Genomic DNA, 23,802 nt, shown 5'->3' with positions numbered 1-23,802 from the left:
ATTCATAGAAAAAATACCCAAGGGAGGGAGAGATTTCCAAACATCTTGTCAGCCTGGGCCCATGGTTTGAAATCGTGTTGTTCCCTGACTGAGCGTTGCTGACTTCAGATCCAGCTCTGTGTGCTACTCCTGTGAGAACAGCAATTTCTCTGCTTCCAGTGTCTTCATCCCATGCTGGGAATCCCAATAATCAAGACACTTTTTAAGTCCAGTCTTTGTAAACTAAAATGCTTGCGCTCTTGCAATTTTTTGTTGCAAGGTGTTTTTCATGACCTCAGCTGGTCCTTGTAGCCCTTCCTTAGCCTTTCTTAGAYGGGGAAAAATGTGTGTGGGGAAAAAATGCCAGTGGGGACACCAGAACAGCAGTCTCTGAGGACCAGCGTTAGGAGAGGGTACGCAGAGGTGTGATGGGATAGTTTAGTGCCTTGGGCACACCGGTGTCTCTTCCCTTTTCCTTCAGCCAGTCCCTGCTCCAGACTCCCTGTCTCCTTCCACCCTTCACCGGCAGCTGGTAGGTCTTCAGCATCTTTTCACACTTTTAGCCCCACCTTTGCTACAGTTCTTGCTGTTTTAAAATGAGGATTGAGACTGCTGGTCCATGCTCTTAAGGAGGGACTCTTGCCATAGGGTAGACTTTCCCCTGCTCCGTTTGAACTTTGCTTTAGTTTGCAGTCCTTTTTGTCCAGCTTTTCCTAAGCTCTGTGGGTCACGTTCCTCTGCCTTGCTTCTTTTCCTTGCACCAAGTGTGACTCTGACCTCTCTGAAATATAAGCTGTTCCCCTCCTGGCCTCATCCTTGCTGCCTGTTGTGACATCAGCCATATCCCTGGCAACAGAGTGCAAATTGCCTGTGGGAATAAGATGATGGCAACAAGCTGTGAGGGAGCTGAGCTGCCTTCTTACGCAAATAAATGCAAACACCTTCAGTTATGCTGGAAAGAACATACCATAATTGCCAACAGGTTATGCAGCATTTTGTCTTGCCGTTCTATCTCTCTCCCGGAGGATTATTCTGGGGTGAATGTCTCTGTGGTTGCATTAAAAAACACAAAACACAAAAACAAACCTGCACCTCCTCCAAAAATGAGAATTTCTACCTCCCTGGACTCTCTGGCAGTCACAAAACCATGCATTAAAGGAAGGGGCATTCACTTTATCCCTGGGGAACTTGCTCCCTGGCAGCTGCAGATGTCCTCCCTCCTGACTGCTTTGATAAGTGGAGAAGAAATAAGGCAGTTTGGGGTATCATCTTGCAGAATGCTCTCTCAGGCTATCTGAAACTCATTCATTTGCAAAAGGAGGCTGTTTTTTTGTTTTTGTTTTTTTTTTATAAGGCTCCCTGTAGACCATTTGGACTTTCACACAGCCTTCCTCCATGAAGAGGAAGAGTTCAGGCTGACAAACCTGTGGGGTCTCAGGGCAGGCCTAGATCTTCAAGCCCTGGCCCAGGACAGGAGGGTGCTTCTTGATGTTCTGTAGCAGTTTCTCTCCTGGACTCTTCTTACGTCCTGGTTTCATCATTTTCCATTTTTTTTATTATTGTCAGTGAAAGATGGTTGTGTAGGAGTGCAGCAGGGCCCTTGGCAACTCATGTTGAAGAATGGGGGTGCATGGCAGGAGGGGAGATGTAACTCAGGCCCAAAGTGCACCAATTCTCCTATTCTTTGTCCTCTCTCAGCAGGAGGTTGCACATCTTGGAGTTGGTCCCATGCAAGGCAAACTCCCGCCCAGCCACGGTGCCCTGCCGGCCTTTTCGCATAGTGCTGCTTTGGCTCCCAGCAGATTTGGAAATTGTGAAGATCTCTCTGTGGAGCAGAGCAGACTGGTCAGGAGGATATGCTGGTGGACCTCATCCATCTCCCACACCAGCATATTCACACTCGGGGCTTTATATTTCCGGAAGACCTGATGGTCTGGGCACTGCATTTCCACCCACCTCATCATGAACTTGTGGAGTCCTTCCCCAGTCTCCCTCATGGTTTTGGCCCACCCCACTCAACAAACGTGGAGATGTTAATGCCCTCCTCTCCCTGAGAAGTCCTAGGTCTTTTGTCACTGTACTGCAGAAAGGGAAATTTCACTGCTGGTTTCATTTATAACGTGGTTGAGTCCTATGTGGTTTCCACAGTAGGTGAAACCACGTTGTCCTTTAGGCTGGGAGAAAATAAGAGTGTGTTTTGGGTATTGTCTCGCTCCTCCTAGCCATGGGCTGAAATGGAGACTCTTATTTGGGAAGAGTGTGGGAGAATGAGCGGCATCTGTCTGTCCGAGGTACCTGTGCTCTTGGGCTTTGTGTCTTGGACACCTATAGCAAAGGCTGTCCTAGACTGATATATTGTATTGGCCCCTCTGAAAGACATATCCAGAAGGGTGTAAGAAAGCAGCGCTGTTATATCTGGGGTTGGGGGTTATTATTAACAGAAGGATAAATGGTTCCTTCACAAAGCAGTTTATTACCTTAATACTGTAGAAAACAGCCTAGTGGTTTTCTGGGGAGAGGATTTGGTTAATCTTGATGCTCTTTAGTTCAGCTCTTTGCCTGGGGCTGTCTGAGACTTCTGTTAGCCTTTCCCTCACTTCCCCTGTTAGGAGGACTAAGTCGGACTTGCTTAAATTAAATTCTGGACATGGATGCTGTTATCCTTCCCTGCAAGAAGCAAGGTACTAAGCAATCAGCTCCTCCCTGGGAAGAGAAAAATGAGCTTTTAAAATCTCCTCTCTCCTGTGCAGCTCTGCCTCCTTGGCTTTAACTGAGTGCTGCTGGAGCTGCTGCTCCTGCTGTTCCTACATTCGGAGCCGGGGACAGGTACGATCTTGGCTCAGCCAGGAGCTCTGCTGCCTGCTGGATCGGAACATGAGGGTAACACCGGTACAGAGCCACTGAGCAGAGAGGTGTCATCCCCACTGCTTGGGCCTGAACCCCTGGCTGTGTCCTTCACCACAGCTCCAGAGCTTACCTGTATGGGACCTGGTCCTCTCTCAGCTGCAGACACATGAGCACAGGGCTTGCAGAAAACCGCAGGACTGTGTCAAAGTGGATCGAGGTCTCCACCTCAGTCTGGCTTCTCATGGTGGTTTGGAAGAAAGGGGTGTCTAGTTCTGTCTGGAAATCTATGGCTAGACTTCCCCTGCAAGAGCAAAGAGCACAGGTCCGGTCACCAGGCGTGGTGCTGGGCAAGCCTCTACAAGCCTCTGATCACCTCAATTTTACATCTGCCTGTGGAAAGGAAGTGTGTAATCACTGCCCACCAGCTCCCTGCCCACCTCTCCACTCTCCCTGAGCAGAGGCTTGGCTGGACACAGCAGGAGAAGGTCATGGGGATAAGCTGCAAGACAGACTAAGATGGGGCAACCCTCATGCTGGGTGTTAAGACCCTACTGGGTAGCCTGCATTTCCAGAGCCACTGACCTTGTGCTGATGCTAGTTTTCAGTTCCTGCTCCCATATGCTCACGTCCATGTTGGCTGAGATGTCAAGCCCAAGCCCACCCTGGAGTTTGATCACCACTTGTAGACCAGACTGTAGTGGAATGACCTGTGAGATGGAAAAGGCAGTACTTGCTCTGAGGCCGGACACAYAGCTCTTGGCCGAGATGCTGATACAGGCAATGATGTGAGGCTATTGGGACTGTCTAGTCTAATGCCCCTGGCTGGGTTTGCATGGTGGGAACTAGATCCATGGGTACCCCACGGCAGAGCACAGCCATCCGGCTGCTTTACCAACCCTAGGCGGCCTTTGGTAGTGCCATCTAACTCTTAGATTTGGGTCCACAGTGAGAAACACGGCATGACCCAGTGCACATCAGGTATGGGAACTCAGTATTCTTTGACATCCATGGCCCAGTCTAGTAGCCAATGGGGGTGGAGGCAGGTTGTCCCTCCATCCATTACCTGGTGATGGTCCATCAGTAGGAGATTCCCTCTGACCACACTTGTGRGTTCTCCACTGCTTAGCAGGACCTTGGCCATTAAATCTGTATATCCCTGGAAGAACACAATTGGCCGCAACTGAACGTCGAAGAAAGTGGCAGACATCCCAGCCATGAGCTCTGGCTCCTCTTCTCCTTCCAGTGTGTTTTCTCCCAGCATAGACTCCATCCCTTGTGCTTCAATAGTGACCTAAAACACAGAGATAGAGCCATGAAAGCTGCATGGAGCAAAGCTAGAGAGTCAGTTCGATGCACTGCAATGCTACTTGAGATACTACACTTGTTGAACTGCTTTGCATAGCTGGCACCCAGCCACTCTCCAGGTAGCACACCTGAGCCACGTGAAGCCGATGGCCACGGCTGAACAACGAGAAGTCGGAGAGGCTCTTTCTCAGGAATCCACCCTCCGTAAATAGCAGCTCCAGCCCGAAGGTGGAAAGCAGGTCTTGGGTGACTGAAAGACAGAGAGGCGCCCGTGAACAGGCCTGCACCGTATCCATTGCGGCAGGATGTGACGTATTGCTTTTTGGGAATGAGTCACAGGATCACAATGAATCACAAGTGCTCTGATAACAGCTGCAGGGGATCAACACTGACTAGATAATAAAGAGCCCACTGGTGACTGTGGGAGGCACTGGCTGAGAGCTGCAGATCCTGGTGTGATCACAGGCAACCTGGCTGGCAAGTGTGGTTCTTCCCCTGTGCCTGGTGCAATGGAGCCAGAGCTYGGCAGAGCAGGTGAGTTCTTATAAAAAGCTCATTCAGGTTTACTGTGAAAAATGGGGGGTCACTGGGGATGTCTCAAAGCAGACTCTTGAGAGCTCCTTGGTAATTTTTAAGCCAAGTGATTGTGTTGCTAGTCCTGTAGAGCTCTTGCATTTGTGGTCAGGGTGGCTGAATACGTTAGCAATAAAATGTCTGACAAAGCTGAAGTATTTAGAGGGAAAAGCTTCTCTGCACCATCTTCTTCCATTCTTACAGTACTTGGAGGATTTAGCATTGCTATATTTTTCTTATGGATGTTGGTTACTCTGCCTCCACACCCCCCCAAGAAGAGCTTTATAAATATAAGGCTAGAAGAAGATGATTTGAAGAGGGTTACAAGTGAGAGCTGACAGGTGAAGATTTAAGCAGATATCTAGCAGGCATTAATTGCAGTGTCTCTGAAGTTCGATGACTTTTTTTTTATCCCAGCCCAAGGATTCTCCTCTTTGAATCACTTATTAAAAATACCTAAGGAACTGACTTATCAGGAAAAGCACAGAAACTCCCTCCCACACTCTACCACTGGTTTCACCTTCAGATGAAATTCCTCTTTCAAATGAGCAGGATTTGGGAAAAGTATGTGGCCCAGCTCATATTCTGTTGAAAGCAGGTGGTTGCAAAGAAGCCAGAGGAAGGCATACATGTATGAGGAGACGATATGAATATATAGGGGAGACACCTGCTCTTGGACTCTAGAAGATGCTTGTGGGAGATGCTCAGAAATCTCAGACTAGATTTTGGGGAATTTCTGTAAACCAGAGGCACCTGCTGGGCCTTTTGAGGGGAAGGGAAACAGTGTTGTCAGTGGTGTCACCTGTCAGGGGTCCTGAGAAGGCAGAGGAGATGCCAGGTTTCGAGAAGTAGTTGTAGTTATTTATCTGTGGGTCTCTCATGACATCCTTCACTATCTTCCTGGAAACAAGAAGGAAAAGATGTATGAGGACTGGAAAGAAAGGAAGGGGAATTCACAGTCAGAATTAAATATAAGCCAAATTCATCACAGAAAATGTTAGTGGTCATTAAAGAAAGCTGTACAAAGAAAAGAAGAAGAYAAGAATTTAAAAACTGCAGAAGAAATGCAACCCCCCAACTCTTTATGCTGCTTGGCTGAAGCAAGCATGTCACAGGGCACGCTAATTTATAGAGTACTGTTTGTTTCTGTTTTACAAGGCAATGATCCCCGAAGGAGTATTCAGAGCAGCTGTGTGAATGCCTTCAGGGTGGAAGTCCCCTGTAAATCCCACTAGATGGGAATATGCATAACTGGCTTGATTTCTACAGATATTTCTCTGAATTCCTGACTGTCCAGACAAATGTGAGCAAAAAGGAAATGAGCACACCAGGACCATGCTGGAATTTCCCTCTCCTCTGGTTTATCAGAATAAACCATTCAAATGTTTTTGTGCAGCTTTTGCCTAGCTTGGAGATTTTTGTGCTTGGTTTGTTTTGTGCACATAGAAAGATTAAGCCAGTTACAAATTGTGCACTGTCCTGCAAGCCAGAGCTTTGGCCTCCAAGGACTCTGCTGCTGGGCTCCTGCTGAAGCAATGAGCCCGGGTGCTGCTGTGCTGCAGGACCAGACAAGGAGAGATGCTGGATTTGGGCTTGCTTGGCAACACCTGCCTTAGCAGCCCTGCAGTTTTCTTCCTCCCACAGCTGGGAATTACCAGGCAGCCCTGGCACTGTTACAGCATTGCTTCATGGCGTAGCCAGATCAGATGTTGACCCAGCTATGAGGGGTATGCAGTTCAAAAGCCACAGCTGGGGTGTAGAGGAGGAAAAAAGAATGATGTAGACTGATGGGGGGGGGGGAAAATGCAACTTTCCTTTCCCGACCCACCTCGCTGGGTGGTGTTCAGCACGCAAACTGTTCTGGACCTTCAGCTGCAGAAGTGTTGCCATTTCTGTTTCCAGCTCCTTGGTGGCCAGTAGGATGTTGATGACGTCCATGGGCAAAGGCTCGTTGTCTAAGAGGATTTCTGCGGCAGTCAGGCGGCATGTTTTTTCATAGCTCTTCCTCTTTTCATGGAAAATCCTCCTCATCGCTCTTTTCACCTGATGCGAGAATGCAATTTAAACTATGGCGTTATGCCTGATGGCATGCAAACAGTGGTGGTCAAGCCTTTCGGGCTCTGCTTTGCATCCCTAGCCCTAGTGTCTCAGTTTAACCGGGAAGCTTTGTTTCCTACCTCGCCGGAGATGTGCTGCRTGGGGAACCCCTGCAGGGCAGCGACTGCTGCAGCCGCGACCGCAGCAGGGCCTTCCTCGGCGTAGTGCAGGAGGGTGGGGATGGTTTCGGGCAGCAAGGCGTTCCTCAGGGACACCAGGTAAATAACCACCTCGGACTCCTCCTTGGCTCTTCCTAGTCCCTGCAGGATGGTTTTCACTCCACGCTCCACCTCCTGGTTTGGTTTTGCAAGAGGATAGAAGCAGAGGAGGATGAGGATGAAGTGCAGGATATGTTTCGGGCAGCTGCAGAGGAAGGGGAAGGATGGTAAGGCTGAAAAAGTGAGCATGGAGGTTTGTCGGGGAACCCACCTGCGATCCGCACAGATTCTGCCGGCACAATTTGCTAACGAGAGAGCCTATGACAACTATCCCTGTCTCCCAGACCTCTGGTGCCAACCGCTTCCCTTGGAGCTTGTCCTGGGAGGAGGAAAAGGGGTTTAAGGAAAAGAAGGGAAATGAAAAAAGAGAGAGGAGGAGTGTGCTTTAGCTATTGTCTCGGTGTTTACTAAAAAAGTAAGAAAGACTAGCTCTTACCAGCCTTGAAGGAGTCAACGCATGATCTGATCAGATAAAATGCCAATTTTCACAGTAGATAATTAAGCTTTTAAYATCTGTAATACACTGATATAAAGGACTTTCTGCTGAATGCAYTTACTCCCATCACTGGTGTCCAGTTAAAACCACTCAATGCCCTGGACCCTAAGGGAGAGAGAGAGATGCCTCTACTTACTAACACCAGGCYGAGAAGCTCTTTAGAAGGCCGGGGGGAGAAAGCTGCTGCGTAGAGGAACTTCTCCAGCAGGGAACTGGGGTCCTTGCCGAAATCCAGAAAGTCGGCGAGAGCTGCCAAGGATGCTGCTGACTGGGCAGCCACCGTGGCTTCAACGAAGAAGGGGCTGGAGCGAGAAGGGGATGGTTGTCAGAGGAGAAACAAGGTGCCCAGTGTGGCACCACTGGGATCAGTGACCTTGCCCCAGCCTTGGCCCTTGCAGAGGACCTCGGCTCCCCCTCCCCAGGCCAAGGCAAGGGAGCAAAGGTCGAATCCTTTGAAGGGATGCTGGGATTACATGTACCTCCATTGGGGCTGAATGTGACCCCCTGTCTTTCTAAAGCTGCTAAAGATAATCCCAGTTTCATTTATTTTTCCCTACTTAAAAACACCCTGAAGTTTCAATTCACAGCTCAAAAAAAAAAAAAAAAAACAAACCCTAAGAGGTTGGGACTTTTGCAAAGAACTTTCTTCAAAGACAAGCTCATCAGCACTGGCTACTGAGCTGGCGTTATCTGTGTGTATCACATTTGCGAGCTTTGCTCTGAACTTGGTCACACCTAGCGTTTTGCTGCAGACAGCCGAGCCTTGCCCCGGCATTCACATTTGCAGGGGATGGATGACAGGGCCATGGCTGTGTGTTCTGTAAAGGCCAAGCCTCTGCCAGTATTTCCCAAAGCCTTGCTGGAGCATTTGATCTGCCCCAAAGCCTGATGCTTGGTGAAAACTGGCCATATGGTGGCTGTAAAGAACAGGCACTGAGGAAAAACAGGAGGCCGTTTGCACTGCTGAGGATAAGCTGGGAAAGCTCCTGCACACCTGCCTGGACTAGGTGTGGTTTATGGACCAGCATGTCCAGAAATGACCCTGCATCCCAGGGTCCTACATGCCATTTATTGGTATAGAGAGCCATCTGGGGCAAGATAGATACTGCGGGTCTTACACCATCTCCTCCGGAGCTACCCTCAGCAGCTGCAGGATATCTCTCTTCTTTGCTCTGTGCAGCATCTGGATGAGCCTATGGAACTGCCATGTTGTTGACACCTTGGCGATGTCCATTTTGACTTTCTGGCTGTCAAAAGTCTTCAGATAGGCTCTGAGCTGCAAAGGCAAGGTTTGTTTTGTTACCGGTGTCATGTGCAATTTAGCCTTGTTCCCCAGGATCCTCAAACATGGGACAATGTTTTATAGTAAGTGAATATTCAGGAGTGCAGGGAGATGTAGGGACACTGAATCCAGGACATACAGTTGCCTGCAAATAGAGGGGGGCCACAGAACATCTGCTACGCTCTCCCACTCCCACCACTGAAGTCTTACAGCCAAAAAGTAAATCTGTAACGTGCAGGAAAAGAGTAGGAGAAACCGAGGGCATCACCAGTGTCAGTAAGGCGCTGCAAGCCCAGATTTCCTAAGGAAATGCCTAGAGAATGGTTGGAGGCAGAAATAACCCCTCGTTTGTCCTTGCCAGCCTGACCTGCAGAGTGGGGGTGGAGGAAATATTTCCTGATCTCAGACCCACGATGAGTTTAACCCTGACTAGATGTGCCAGCTGTGCATCTGGTTACTTCTCCCCTCACAGAAATGCAGCTATGTCTTGGGGAGAGAGGGCTCCTTTCCACAGCTTGTAGCAGCATTAGGCACAGCTGTTTAGGACAGAAATAACAGGTCAGGCTTAAGACTGGTGGGGTGCTCTCTCTTCTAGTCTAGGCAAGAAGCTAGCCTGGAAGCCATCTCCTGCCTGCGCTGTGTGTGTCTGGGCGCCCAGCTGGGAGAGGAGCACGGGGCATGTTTTGGGGGTGTTTGGTGGCACTGACCGAAGGGCAGTGGGTGCAGACCCTCCGGTAATGCAGGCAGGCCATGTCCAGGGGCTGGTGCTTTCCCTCCGTGCCAGCCAGCGCGTCCTCGAGGCTTTGACCAGGCACCTCTGCCGGGCCAGGCATGGAAGAAGACGCTAGCTCAAGCTGTTGCCTGTTGAGGGAGAAGAAGCAAATGGGAACATAGTTTACACCCTCCTTTGCTCTGAGGCTGGTTGGGTTCACACAGGTTTGGAGAAGGAAGAGATAGAGGGAGATGAGATATTTTGGGGAGGCTGAGGCACAAGGGAAGAAAAGGGGAAGCTCTTGGAGACAGAGATTTGCAGAGGTGTCCTGCAGCCTTTTTCTGCCCCAGGCTGATGACAGCTCACTTGGCTAAAGCAGTAGGTCCTTAATCTCCGCTCAGTAAGGTTTCCCAAGGGCCTCTGGACCTCTCTCAGTTCCCACTGTGCCTGCATGCTCCCATGAGCTGCACATCCCCTTGAGGATCCTCTCTCCAGAGGAAACTTCTGGTTCAAGGGATGGATCCCATGGGACAGGATGTGGGGAAACAGCCAGCTATGGGAGGAAAGCGGTCAAATATGTCCTGTCACTAAGCTGATTTCTGTGCACCGCGTGCCTAGCTGTTGTACTGTTGCATCTCCTCGCTGCCTGCATCGGGCTATGCTAACTGAGACGAGATGGCATGAAAGCAATGAATAGCTTCCATCTTCAACACATGGTCAACACAGGTCATCCTGTGCTAGGCTGTCCAGTTTAGGCAGTTGCACAGGTCCATCACTCACCTTGAACTGATTTTGATGCCAGTGGTGGACCTCAGGCTCAGAGACACCGCGTGGCTTTCCTCCGCTAGCACTGACTGGATGAGGTTGTCTTTCACCAAGTACAGGCTTTTGCTGGTGGGTTGCCACTGGACTCCGAAAATCTTAAAAAAGGAAAACCAAAGGAGAAAAAATTTCAACCTTTCTTGCTTCCTGTCTCCCCCTTCATCTTCAACTGTAAGAAAGGAAAATTAGGAAGGACCCAGTCTCTTTGCAGGCCTGGGAGATGGTAGCCCCTGGTGAGAACCGCGGTGCACAGATGCTCTGGCGCCCTGGCTCACATGCGGAGGAAGACTGGTGACACCATGTGGATGCTCTCTTTTATTACACTTATTTCTTTGTGTCACTGTGGCTCAGCTACAGAAGACAACAGGGGAAGCAGAGCCAGGAGGGCCTGCCTGAAGGGAGGGGATGCTCCTGCCGGCCATGGGTGGTGGCTAGAGGCTGTGAAAACTGGAAATAAGTTCCTCACAAGGCATTGCCCTTCCTTTGGGTCCATCTGACAGCACTAGCGATATAGCTGCCCCAACACAAGTGTCCTGCGTGGGAAGAGGTAGCACCAGCAAAGAAAACCTGCCGTGTCCTAATGAACATTTGCAAGGACTTTCTCCAAGCAAAAGAGAAAGCTAAGCAAAAATAATCACTGGTGAACTTATGCCAAAAATGCTTGGCTCCTTTGCTATGCTGCACAGTGACCYTGAGGAAGCTCTCTGCTTTTTCTTTTTTCTTTTTTATTTTTTTTCCTTCCGAAAGGAATGACGCACATGCTGGACTTCACCCCTTGCCTCTGCTTCATCTCTCAGCCCTGGTGTGGAGAGGGCTGATAACTCAGGGGATGTTATCGGAGCACCTGGCCCTGCATCTGGGGAGTGCTGGGAGGGAGCTGAACCCATTACAGACTGGTGCAGAAGGCTGCTTCCAGCTGTAAGTGGGTCACTCAGGTCAGGGACTCAAAGACCACCTGTAGTAAGATTTGAGGAAGACCCCAGTATACTTGACAGAGTCACAAGTTGAGTCCTACCACCACTGCAAAAGCATTGGACTTGCTTTGTTTACGGAGGCAAATCCAAATTTCGGCTTCGTGCAGCTAAGGAGATCTTTTGTCTTTACGGCTGAATCATTGGAAACAGTGTACGTGACTTGACAGCTCCCAGAAACGTCCTCCTGAAACACAGTTAAATGTAAGAAATCATGGTGAATGGTGATCAGCTGTCATTACAGCTTGTGAGAGCCTGAAGAAAATGATCTGTGTAGAGAGCAGACATGGTAAAAGACAAACCCGATAAATATCAAAATCATCAGGAAGCTAGGAACAGGGCTGTATTTTGCAAATTTGGTCCTGAAGCCATGAAGTTTGAGGTCTGTGTCCAGTTATCTGCTCGTAGCTGGTGGTATGGCTACCACATCAGATTGCATATGTAAATCAAGTAACTGCCCCAATGGGGTGTTTGATACCTCAAAATCCAGTTGGGAAGGACGTTGGCCTCTTTGCTTTTTCAGGCTAACACCAGCAGCAGCAGCACCTTTGTGCCTGGACTTTTGAGCCTACAGTTTTGAGGTTATTTGGTTTTGTTCAAAATTCACTTCTGAATAGTTCAACTGTGAAGTGAAGGATTTCCCTGTCATTTGCTGACCGCTGGATGGGCTGTGTGAAGTGAATCGCACTTAGCAGAATTCCTGTTGTTGTTTTTTTTCCCTCTCTGCTTTTCCTTTTGTCCAGGAGATAAGGATATTCTAAAAGGGTCTGTTCCTGAAAATCATCTGCAGATATGTATATTTTTAAATTTGTGCTTATAAACCCTTTCTGGCATGAGTAGTGAGGGTGTTTGCACAGCACCTCCTGCCTTGGGGTGTCCTTTTCAACAGTCATCTTCATTCACACCCCACGGGCAACCAGAGCAGCAAACCCAGCTATGTTTATCCTGAATTTTGCCTCTTCTGCTGAAAATCTGGGGCTAGCTCTGCTTCAGGGCTGATTTTAGTGCTGCAGCATGGTTTCCCGGCTCAGCTTTCCTGCAGGATTTGCCCTCCGAACTAACCCCAGCTCTGCACCTACCTCCACTGCTGTGCCAGGATGGGGCTGGACCTGGAGCAGACTGATGAGGCCTCGTTTCAGATTTGAGATCAGGGGACTTTCTGCTTCATTTCCGTAGAAGGCTTTGACCTAGAAGGATAAAACTGGTGTCTGGCTGTGGGGCAGCAGGTTCTCTCTGCTGAAAGGTGTCTTCCCCTGCAACCTAAGCGATACCAGACACCCTGCAGGTACCTGGAGATCTTACAAGAAAGGCTGTATCCCTGAATAGCACAGGCTTGACTTTGTGGATCTGTGCCTGCAAACCTTTTATATTTTTTTAAGCAAAGCTTTCCTGATTTTCCTAAACCTTAGGAGAGAGGAAGGTCAGCAAGGAGCTACCATCCTAAGAATAAGACCTAGGTACTGCTAAAAAATGATGCTGGAGCTTCTTCTGAGTTTGCAGCACTCTCCCAGTTTGGAGCATCTGGGGTCGTGCTGGGCTCTGTGGGAGACCGTATGTTCTCATATTTGCCACTCTGGTCAGTTTGTGGGGGGGCACGGGTGGGCGCAGTATGCGTCCAGCTCACCTTCCCGCTGTTCCAGGAGATAAAAACTGGCTGCTGGAGCTCTGCTTGCGTCTCCTGGCTCAGTGCAATCTCCACGGATGGGTCTCCAGCACCATCCTGACTCCTCTTATGCTCTGGTGCATGTTGGGCTTTTAGGTCTTGGATCTACGATGGTGGAAGAGAGAAGAAAGTAATGACAAGACGTGTGCTCCCAGGTTCCCCACTGCCTCTGTGCATTTAACCTGCAGGCAATGCCCTTTGTCACAGAGGTCGTGTTTCATACCACTTGGGTTCAAAATGGAAGGGGCTAAGGGAATAAAACCCCACTACTTACGTGAGGAGTATCAAGCTGCAATGGATTTACTATTCACTATAAAAAAAGGTCTGCTATGAGAAGCACTAATAACCCTTCGGCAGCCTCATGTACCTGCACCTGGAGAAGCTCTTCCCCTCCTGGATGCCTCCAGAGTCGGTGCACCTGAACCAAAGCTTCAGCCTTCAGCCAGCTTCCCTGCAGGGACAGCTTGGACATGTAATCTAGCTGGACATCCAGGGAATAGTGGTACTGATACAGGATCCCGGGCTGGAACGAAAGTGGCTGCAGATTCCCTAGGGAAAGAGGCAAACATTGAAGCCTTGCATACATCCATGGTTCTCAGTCCCTCTGCTTGCTGTAGCTGGCGTGCCCCCATGCTAGAGAGGACTCAGGCTTCCAGAAAAGCTTGCAAACTGCATCGCTTTGCCTTCTGAAAGTGTCATTTTTCACCAGGCGCTAGGTAGAACTGCCTTGGAAGAATATGAGAAGGTTTTCCTGGAAAAATATTTGTGCTTGCAGTTTTTGGTTTCGGTTTTACTCAGGTTGGAAACTATGTGCTCCTCTAGCAGGTTACAGTGGACAAATACTTCTTCCAGACAACACCCGCTTCTGTAATAAATGCAGGTTAGGGGATATTTGGGTATTCACAGGGTGGAAGTTGATTCCTGGCTAAGTTTCCAGGCTTGCCCTAGAAAGGATGTTCAGGGTGGATGCCCTGCTTGGGGACTCTGGGACTTTTTGAAGGTCCCCATGAAATACAATTCAATCCTGAAGCACAGTCTCCTGAGCATGCCCACAGACGGGAAAGTTGTTTTGAAGGGTCTTTCAGCRTTCTGCATCAATAGAGACAACACTAGTGTTTTTAGTTAAGAGAGAAGCCTTGTCCTATTCTTCATGTTGTACCTTTTCCCTCTTTTTCTCCCCCGTTTGAAGAGTAGCTGTATCAGAACTGCTCATCCTTAATTAAATCAATGGCCTTGTGATATGGTTGAGTGAAGTCACTGGGGCAGCTTTAGATCAAAACTCCTCTTTGCTTTACTCTTATTTTGTCTAGAATTATTTGCAGTCAATTCCCTTGTTCATACGCAAATATGATTTGGGGAGTTTGCCATTTTCTAAAGCCACTTGAAATGCTCCTCCCAATCTGATGCACTTTCTGGGCTTTTGAAACGGTTTAGGGTGCAGCTGCTTTTAGTATAACTGACAAACTAGGCTTTAAAATCCCTCTGAAAAATTATTGCATTCTCCAGGAAGGGGAAAAAATCCACCTTTGAGGCAGTCAGGATTAAATGAAAAGCCAGCTCGCTCCCCTTGGGTTTTCCTCTGCAAATYGGAATTATTCCTACACTTCTGTGCTGCGCGTGGTCTGAAAAGCCCCAGTTTTGCTCACCCCACGGAGAGGACTTTCACGGCCCTGAAAAATGCAATTACCCCGACCCGACCCGACCCGTCCCCGAGCTGGGGAGCAGCGCGGACTGTCGTAGCTGTCGCGGCAATAACTCTTCCCTTGGCCGGGAGCCGGAGCGGTTGCCGAGCCCCGCTCTCCTGCGCTTCCCRTGCGGAGCGGCCCGGGAGCTGCTTGTGCGGGGGACGAGCATCCCGTGGCCCGGGCCGCCGCAGGAACCAAAGTGCAAAGTCTCTTACCTCGCGCTGTGCTCCCGAAGGACAAGCAAAGCAGGCAAATGTATCCCGAAACCGCCTGCGGATTCATGGTGGGAGCTGGGAGCTGGGCAGAGAGCGGGAGCCGGGAAGCAAGGGGGTGGGAGAGGGACTAGACAACAAAAGTGGGCAAGATTTGCGGCATCAGGTGACTGCGCCTGACCTTCTCCCTGTCCCTGCGTTAACACACCCAAGGAAAAGCAAATAATTAATCCTTTGCACCAGCCCCCRGCAGCCACGGAGGGTTTGGAAATCGGCTGATTTATGCCAAAGAGCGACGAGGGGGAAAGTTGCAAAAAAGAGCTGCCAGAAGCACTTCTGGGTGGAGAAAAACCTTTGCCTTGGTGTGGGAGGGGGCGGCTCGGAAAGCAGCTCTGTCCCACCTACCGGCCCCCCGCCGGAGGGGAAAGCGGAAGAAATGGTTGCTTTTAAAAGAAACGACCCAGAAGGCGATGAATGGAAAAGCAGCAGCCTTCCCTCCTCTTTTGAGCTAGAGACGGGACTTCCAGCCCGGAGGCTCAGGTTACTTAAAGGGCCAGGCTGGAGGGGGACGGAGGCAGCGCCTGCAAGCGGGGGGGCTACCAACACRTTTACGTGCACCCGTGGAGGGAGTCAAGCCGGGAATCAGCCTCCGTCCCAGCCCCGCACCGAGCGCAGGAGGCAAAAACTGGCTCCCTGCAAAAATGCCATGGGAAAGGGTGGCCAAAAGGGTCYGGAGACTGGTGCTGACTAGCCAGGCCCAAAACCATCGACCAGCTGAGGATGTGATTCCCAACAGGATTTTTATTCAGCAAGCAGCCAGAGTTGCATTGAAAAGATACAGGGAGCACGCGAAGCAGTCCAGGGGTGGGAGAGCGCACGCGGGGTCCTGCGCTGCTGGTCCTGCTCGGTCTGGGCAGTCGTTGCTCTGCTAGTCTCTGCAGGGCTGCGATTTYGGCAGAAGCCTTACGTTTAGCACAAATCAGGAAGGTCAGGGAGGTGTTTATGGAGGCTGCTTGGGCCGAGATGACAGCGGGCACGTAGGCRAGAGTGATCCAGGGATCTGAGGGTGAGCAGCTGGTCTGTGCTCTGCCGACTCAGGGAAGGGGTGAGATGTGTAAAGGCCCAGCTTTTCAGGCAGAGTCAACCCCTGTCCAGGCTTGCTGCCTTTCCTGCGCCTGGAACGGCTGCCAACACAAGGCCAGTTTTCCTCTGTGATCCCTCCGAATAATAAACCGACCGTGCGAGCGTAGCTGGACTTCAAGCTGTGGACAATTTTAGAAACTCCATGGAGGGGTCAGTAACGAAATTGCAGTTAACTTTGGTGCATCTCAGTGTAGGAGGTAAAAGCAAGGAGAGGATCTAGGTGATGCTGAGACTGCGCAACTTGTTACGTGAACCCTTTGTACTATGTAGGGAATAAAGCATTTCAGGTGTAGTGGATAATGTGATAGCAGTTCCTCCCACAGGGTTGTGACACTGTTAGTTGGTAGGATCTGGCTGCCTTGGCTTCTCCTCCTGGGATGAATGGACCTGGAGGACTTCTGCTGTACTAGYGCGCACTGAGAAAGAAAAACACATTTGGGATGGATTAAAGTCCTGCTGAACACTGAGAAATTTAGCTCTTTGGCTAGGGTGGGGAAAAAATGAGATATTTAGAAGAGCAAAGTGGCTGAGGCTTCTAAGGGCCTAAGTCCCATCTGAAAATGAGGCTCCAGAGTGCTTGCTGGCTGCAGAAAAACACGCTACCTGGACAGGAAAGGCAAACARAAATAGCTTGTGAAAAAAGACCGTGCTGATAAGGAGGTCTCAAAGTGGGAYTGCACTTTGGATGCCAAGGCAGCTTTGCTTATTCAGATTTGATGCTGTGTCATTCCAAGACCGGACTGTGGGAAGCCGACGAGCTGCAACCTGCTCTGCTGTGTGGAGCTCTGGACTGCTGACTTCTACCTGCAGGGAAGTCTGAGCAGCAAAACCATGCGCTAGTCACTTGGCAGAATTTTCCCAGCAATCCTGAGAAAGGGAATTTATCCACTGTCCCACATCCAAATCCCGGCGGGAGGAAACCTGCTCCCCTGGCCTGGGCTACCGCTCGCTCCCAGTGATGGGCTGGCGAGCCCCTGCGTGGTGCCTCTGAAATCGGCACGGAGGAAATCTTGCTGGCATTTCCTTGCCTACTTTGTTATAATCTCACACTCGTAATAAGATGGCAATGGGCAGGAAAAGCGGTCACGTGGCTGGAAAGTCACCAAGGATGGGATTTATCGCTAGGTTCCTAAATGAGGTCTCTGGACTAAACCGGCCGTCCAGGATCCTTCTAAAGCCAGAGGAGAATAGAGAGGTGTCTTTGGAGGATGCTGTGTGTCACGTATCTTGGATACTGCCTTACAGTGACATTAATCTCCCTCTGATGGTATTTATTTAACTCCATCAGTTATGTAGGAAATTTAATACCTAGCTCAGGCTTTGATGTGTGCTTAGAAATGAATCACACTCTCTGAGTGATGTGCAGCTTGGTCAGTCACTGGAGCAAGGCTTCTCTGCCTGAGCGCCTGCTGAGGCCTCCTTGGTCCAGGTTTGTAAGGACGCCACAAGAGCCTGGGATGCAAAGTGTGTGGGTAACAAATGCAATGCATTTTAATGCCTATGTGTACCTGGTTTGTCCTCCCGTGGAACTGGTTCTKGCTTCTGTCCCTGGGAGTATCTGTGAGAGAGCAGAAGAAATTAGATGCTTTATACTCCTGGCGCAGGTCACAAATATGAAGGAYGGGCGGCTTAGGCTGCTGCTCGGTGTTATGCTTGGTTGCTGTGTTTGTCCTCTCCGTAGTGACTGTATAATACTGTGACTGKGGGTCTAGCCAAAGACACTGCTGCCCAGCATCATTACATGGTTCACCCTTGTCCCGTGCTTTCATCCTGTGTGCTGACAAAGTCACAGGCCTGCCATAAACTTTAGCGAGCTTTCACTCCACTGCTCAGTTGAACCAAAAGGAGGGGGAATAATGTATTTGCGCAAGATTAATCTGGTTAGGATCCCCTGATGTTTCTCTTCCCACACGTGGGTCCTTCCTGTGTACACACAGGAGCCCCAAAGCGTGGGTCTCCCCCGTCCTCCCGCAGAAACGCCCTGCAGGTACCTGCCTGGCTGGTTCCTCCCGCCGCGCCGGTCCCCGGAGGAGAGGCCCGCGGTGGTCTGGGACGCCTGGCACCCAGCGCTGTCCCCCGTGCCCGCGGTCAGGACCTGCAGCTCCAGCTGGAGGGTGGCAGTTGCAGTCTGCAGCAAGGCCAGGACAACGTCCTTTTCTGCAAGAAGAGGAGGGCAAAGAGGCAGCAGAAGGAAGCGCGTTTCCGCTGTTGCACTAAGAGCTTTGGTACTGGTGTTGTAAGTTGGCCCTCTTTCCCCCTGCTTTCTGGGACTTCACTTTTGATTTCCACTCACTTTGCAATTAACCGGCTTTTATAAAACCTCTGATTTGCTAAACTTTCTCCCGAAAGCCTTTATTTTTACCTGCTCTTTTCCTTCCTTCCATCTTTGCCCTCCCTGCTCCAAAAATCTCTGCTTTCATGCCCACTGTCTGTACCATGCAGGACAGGGTGGGAATCTCAGCCTCTGGGGATGTCATGCTCTCGGAAAGATGGCTTATGCAATATTGCAAATCTATAGACAGATTTGTTGTCCTAAAAATAGTGCTGCTAAAAAATGGGGTGCTCCTCTGGCCCCTCACCACATCACCTAAGAGAAACAGGCTCTCCCACCTCCATCCTGGCACATGCTGCCAGTGCAAATCCTCTTCCAACAAATTAAATCCATGCAATGTGGTCAAGGACACCTACCTCCCCATCATCATACTTTTTCAGTTGAATGCTGTGCTGATGTCTGGAGGTTTATCTGCAACTAGCACCTAAAACTTAGAGCCAAAGCGGCTGTGCCAAATATTGAGCAGCTGAAGCCAAAATAACTAGGTAAACAAATAACTTGGATTTCTGAAGCACTGAGCACTTATGATCTCCTTGGGATGAATGGTTTCTTTAGAGCAGTAGAAATTTTGTAGCTGAAAATGTTGAGCAATGTCTTTTAAAAGTAAACAGCCTTTTTGATTTAACTCTGGGTCCCCTTGGAAAGTATCAGAAAAATCAAAAAAGTAATCAGCAGCAGAATGGGCAGAGTGAAGGAAACCCTCCTGGAGACCAAAGAGAGACAATGTCCCAAAAGCTCTTTACGCTCGTGGTCTGTCCAGGTTTTCGAGAGGGCCCGGGAGTGTAAGGGTCTGAATCCCCAGCAAGGGGCAGTCATTGCAAAGATGGTAATTAGAAAACCCTAAGAAATGCCTTGTGACAGCATTTCTCCTCCCCAGGGGTGTGTGTGGCAGGGAGCTTTGGGCTCCCTGAGATATGAAGTGCTGAATTCACTCACAGCAGGCCCAGCCAAAGCAACGAGGGTGGCCAGCTTTAAGGACAGAAGTGGGATCCTGAGCCCCGGTCTCCAACCCTCCTATTCCTGGTTGTCCTCACCCCTCTGCCCAGCTGTGAGCAGCCACTGCTGAATTGCCATCAAGGAGTCTGTCTGCAGGATCTGACACAGCAGCTCCAGCACCTGTTGGCAGAAGAGCATAGCAGAAACGGTCAGCGCGGTCGGGTCGTCGTGCCCCAGGCTGTGCCCGGAACACGCGACGGGTCAGCGTGGCACGCACAGGGACCTTGGTCACCTAGCTAGGACACCAGAGTGGACTTTGGCAAAGGGTGGTCACCCTGCCCAAAAGCCTAACTTGCAGAGCTGTAAGCAGGGTGGAGGAAATGGAGATTATTGCATGAAAGCCTCTCAGTTGCACGCCTGAACACATGATCTTGGCTGGCAGGCAGGAGGCATGAGCAGCCACCAGACCCGAACGGGTGCAGGCTCCTCAGGCTCTGCATGCCTCCCCATCCATGAGTACCTGCACATGTGAGGGGGGATTTGCAGGGGCAGATTCYTGCCCGAAATGTCTGATGGAAACAGCAGTGCATTAGCCATGTGAATGCCAGCACCAGAAGAAAGCCAGGGTCTCTTGGCTTGGAGGCAGTAGGTGGCTCTGGGGCTTGGGTTTGAACTGTGGAGGCTGCCRCATGGTCTCATGGCTTTCCCAGTACAGATCTCAGCTAGCTGGGAAATTTCCAGCTCCGTTCCCAGTATCTGATCACCCTGGGGCAGATTGGTGGGGGAACGGAAAGAGTCCCTAAGGGCTCTGTTCCTTTCCCGTTTCTTGCACATGATGATCCTTAGTTACACACCCACTCCAGCCTCTTATTAGTCAGGAATTTTTAGGAAAGGCCTGGAAGCAAGCGCAAAATAACCACTGACAAAATATGCAGACAGCCCAAAGGGGGAAATAAGAGATAATGAAGAGGACATAACGGGCCCCCAGGAGCAAATCTTTACAGGATGACTCAGTGGAAAAGCACAACCATAGAGGCAAGAGCGAAGGATGCTGGCTGCACCTACGGAGCAGGAGAAGGCACGAGTTATTTTCCTGAGGGATGTTTTGGCCGCCGTGAGGAGGCTCTCTAGGGTCTGCTAGCTTCTACTAACCAGGACAATCTGCAGCAGGTCCCACTGCAGCYGGCTGGGCTTTGTGCCAGGGAGGACCTCAGGCGGCTGCCACTCATGCGGTCCTGCCTGCACATGGGTGCTCCTGAGCACCCCCTCGTGCGTTGCGCTGGCCGAGAGCCAAAGCCAGGCACGTTTTAACTGGGAGCAGGGCATGCGGGTTAACAGTGAGGCTGATTCACCGCGGAACACATTGCYGAGGGAATCAGCGGATGCGCCATCTCTCGGTAACCTCCATCCCAGAAGGAACGCTTTTGGGGAAAATGGCTCTTCTGGCGTTGCAAGAAAAAACAGGCATAATTCTATAGCCTCAGCACGTCAGATGACGTGATATAACGAGCCGTAGTGGCTTTAAGTCTTAATCACTGTCCCCTATCTTTTCTGTTATGAACCATAAGATTGTGACGGCAGGTCTTTCTGTCTGTCTGTCTGTCCCAGCCACTTCAGCCCTCGTTGCCCGGCCACTCCAGTCTCTTTTGCTTACCACGAGCTCCTGGCCCTGGCAGGAGAGGGCAGCTGGCTTCCCTTCAGTCCCGGCACTCCTGCAGTGCAGCTGGCAGGATGAGTGGTGAGTGGTGGCACGAGAGGGAGGTGGGATGAGCCGCCCCGTCTCTGCCGAGTACTGGGTCACTCGCTGGGGCTGCCGGGCCTGCCGAAACGTAAAAGCACACGTGCCACCAGAACGGTGCAACCGTCCACCAGCCGGGTTTCCGCGTGCGCTTTGCTCCTAACCTGCAGAGCTTTTCCCTTCTAGCTTCCCCTCTGGTCTCTTCGCTCCTGCCCCGTATCCCCTCTTCTGTGCCCAGCCACCGTCTCTCCCCAGCAGTGCTCCTTGGGCTTGACCTGCAGCTGCTTACAAATCCTCGCCCACCCTTGGTGCCGGCGCTGGGTGTTGAAGTGGGGACTGTGCAAGCTCAGCTCCTCCGCGTGCTGWGGCAGGGTTGGCCTCGCGGCTCGGGAGGTGAAAAGTGGCTGTGTTAAACCAGTTCTCGGTTCGGCTCAGGCGCCTTCATTTTTGTTGCTGGAGGCATTGGCTCTCCAGCGCCGCAGGGAAGGGGCTCACAGGGCTCCGGAGGCTACGAGCTAGTACATGATCGAGATGCACACTGTGCAGGCTCCAGGTTTGGATGGGAAAGTTCAAAGCTTGGGCTGGGAGCGGGATTCCTGCCCTTGCACCTTTCACCCTGAGCAAGGCACTCTCTAACGCTTCCCTTTTCTCAAGGAGATTCCCCACGTCCCTTGAAGCCCTAAACGACGCGAAGATCAGGGCTTAGAAAAGTGATGGAGCAGCCTCAGGCTGAATGTAAGTCAGGTTTTTCTCCTTGTTCCCCCTCCGTTCCTCTCCCTCCCGTGCGCCCCCCCCCCCGTACCTTTTCCTGGCTTGCCGCCTCCTTCCTTGCCGTTCCAGCGGGAGAGAACGCGTTAACTCTGGCAGCAAGTTCCCTCAGTTCTTCCCTCCAGGCCTCTGACAGCGCACCTGGGAAAATCAGAGAGCTGTGAGAAATTCCCACAGACTTGCACCGGTGACATCCCAAAGTCTTCAAAACCCCGAGCGAAGAGACGTCCTCTCTTTTTTCCCATCCGGCAGCCTCGTGAGCAGAACCGGGAACTGTTTCAGCCCGGCGAGATGGAGCTGTTCATCCCCATCCCTGCTCCATCGGGACAACGATTACCGGATCCTGCGATGGGGAGCGTGCTAACCTGTGGTCAGCCACGGGATCGCCTTGCTGGGGGGATCCCCGATTGGCATCTGCCTGCCTGGCACCCCCGGGATGGGGGTGGAAAGCTGGTCCTTAATCCGGGAGTGCGGCGAGAGAGGGCTCAGCGCTGGCCAGCCGTCCTTCACCGTGCRTACGGGCATGCCATTCAGGCCTGCAGGAAAGAGGGAAAAACAGCGTGGAAGGAGCCCACATAAACCTCAGTGTTTTCTGTTATGTCCCACGAGGGTAATAAATCTATAGGTGCCCGGTCCTGCGGGATGGACAGACAAATCTTCCCCCTCCTCCTGCACAGCCAGGTGGGTTCCCGCAGCGTCTCTGCTTCTAGACGTCTCCCCAGGTTGGGCAGCGTGCGGTTTGGATGAATTAAGCTGCCGTCGCTGTCATTTTTAAACGAGAAGCAAGATACAGGACGGCTTTTGCCTGGTGTTCACATGAGAAATATTCAGCTGGGAATGTCTTAATGCATCAAACGGGATCTGAGGGGGAAAAAAAMCAGAGGTATGGGATGGACATATGGATTCCCAGGCTATCAGCCTTGATGCTCTGAGCAATCGATGGGAAAAACCTGCTTCAGGAAGCACCCCGCAGAAAAGCTGCCGTTCCCTTCTCGCGTCCCCTAGCGCTTTGCAAGCCGCAGGGGGCCCGCAGCACCCCCGGCTGCTGCTGGCCCCCGCCGTCCCCTCCGCGCGCCCCGCGCCACCCACCCGCGATGTGGGTCACCCGGTGCGGGTGGGGGTTGTGGCGCGAGAAGAAGGAGCGCTGGCTGAGGCTGCCGAAGCGGGAGCTGCTCCGGCAGGGCGGTGGTCTCGCGGCGGCCGGGCYGAGCCGCGGCGGGGCGGCCAGCGCCGCGCGTTTCAGCTTGCTCGCCAAGGCGGCGACGTCCTCTGCTTCGCGCGGCCCGCCGACGGGGCTCCCGAGCTTCCTCGCCTCCTCCGCCGCGGAGGCGCGCTTGGCGCTGCGAGGGAAGGAAAAGCAAACCACTCACCCGCGGTCCCCGGCTCGTGAAACCTCTGCGCCTCGGGACGAGCGGCCGGGCTCATGACACACGGATGCGCGTGTGCAAAGCAGTCCCACGGCAAACGGCTCGTCCAGTATTTATAGGGACGTGGTGTTGCCACCTCCAGGCCACGAGGCAGTTCCTGCGAGGAGAAGCGGGAGGCGAGTCCGTGCTGGCTCCCAAGAATGTGCTGAAACGCCRAAAAAGGAGCCTGCGAGGGAAACCCCCAGAAAAACAACGGCTCTGCTGGCGATTTTTGAGCCCAAATCAACGTGTGGCATCTGCAGCCGCCCGGAGTCCAGCCGGCATCGCTGGCCGCTCTCCTTTGCTGCCGGCACTGCTCGGCGAGTCCTCCTGGCCCTGGTACTTACTGCGGCTGCTGGGAGTCAGGCTGCGGATCCCCGGGGTCTGTTGCCATTTTAGCAGGTCTCTAAGAAGACAGGAAAGCCGCCGGTTACTCCTGCGCGCCGAGCCACGCGGTCCGTTCGATATGTGGCTGTCTAGTGTTACACAGGCAGATGCCGCCCGTAACTTCCCAATCCCCGTTCACATTTCGGCTTTGCAAAACAGCCTCTGGAAGATGTAAAACCGGGTGGCCAAGCTACGGTGCAGCTTCTCCACGTGCCTGCACCCGGCTGGTA

The 23,802-nt window shown here is 51.6% G+C and overlaps 2 protein-coding genes across 2 annotated transcripts; both read right to left on the bottom strand.

Moving 5' to 3' along the window:
* Positions 1-1,656: 1,656 nt before the first annotated feature.
* On the bottom strand, positions 1,657-14,932 carry LOC112968635 (microsomal triglyceride transfer protein large subunit-like). Its single transcript, XM_026071077.1, has 18 exons — positions 14,866-14,932; positions 13,333-13,514; positions 12,927-13,070; positions 12,382-12,489; positions 11,373-11,489; positions 10,290-10,429; positions 9,505-9,658; positions 8,634-8,791; positions 7,652-7,817; positions 7,231-7,338; positions 6,882-7,094; positions 6,533-6,747; positions 5,507-5,604; positions 4,260-4,381; positions 3,890-4,117; positions 3,409-3,533; positions 2,957-3,127; positions 1,657-1,804 (listed from the first exon to the last, which is right to left on the bottom strand). Exons 1-18 carry the CDS (start codon positions 14,930-14,932, stop codon positions 1,657-1,659), a joined length of 2,664 nt encoding a protein of 887 aa, XP_025926862.1.
* Positions 14,933-16,341: 1,409 nt separating this feature from the next.
* Positions 16,342-23,579, bottom strand: TBATA (thymus, brain and testes associated). The gene is made up of 10 exons (XM_026071035.1): positions 23,533-23,579; positions 22,869-23,119; positions 22,145-22,315; positions 21,814-21,920; positions 20,928-21,092; positions 20,426-20,584; positions 19,372-19,453; positions 17,997-18,162; positions 17,514-17,563; positions 16,342-16,421 (listed from the first exon to the last, which is right to left on the bottom strand). The coding sequence occupies exons 1-10, from the start codon at positions 23,577-23,579 to the stop codon at positions 16,342-16,344; spliced, it is 1,278 nt and encodes a 425-aa protein (XP_025926820.1).
* Between the last annotated feature and the right edge of the window lie 223 nt (positions 23,580-23,802).

The sequence above is a fragment of the Apteryx rowi genome, unplaced genomic scaffold (genome assembly GCF_003343035.1).
Source record: "Apteryx rowi isolate R43461 unplaced genomic scaffold, aptRow1 scaffold_320, whole genome shotgun sequence".
Lineage (NCBI taxonomy): Eukaryota > Metazoa > Chordata > Aves > Apterygiformes > Apterygidae > Apteryx > Apteryx rowi.
This window is presented reverse-complemented; position numbering and strand designations above follow the sequence as displayed.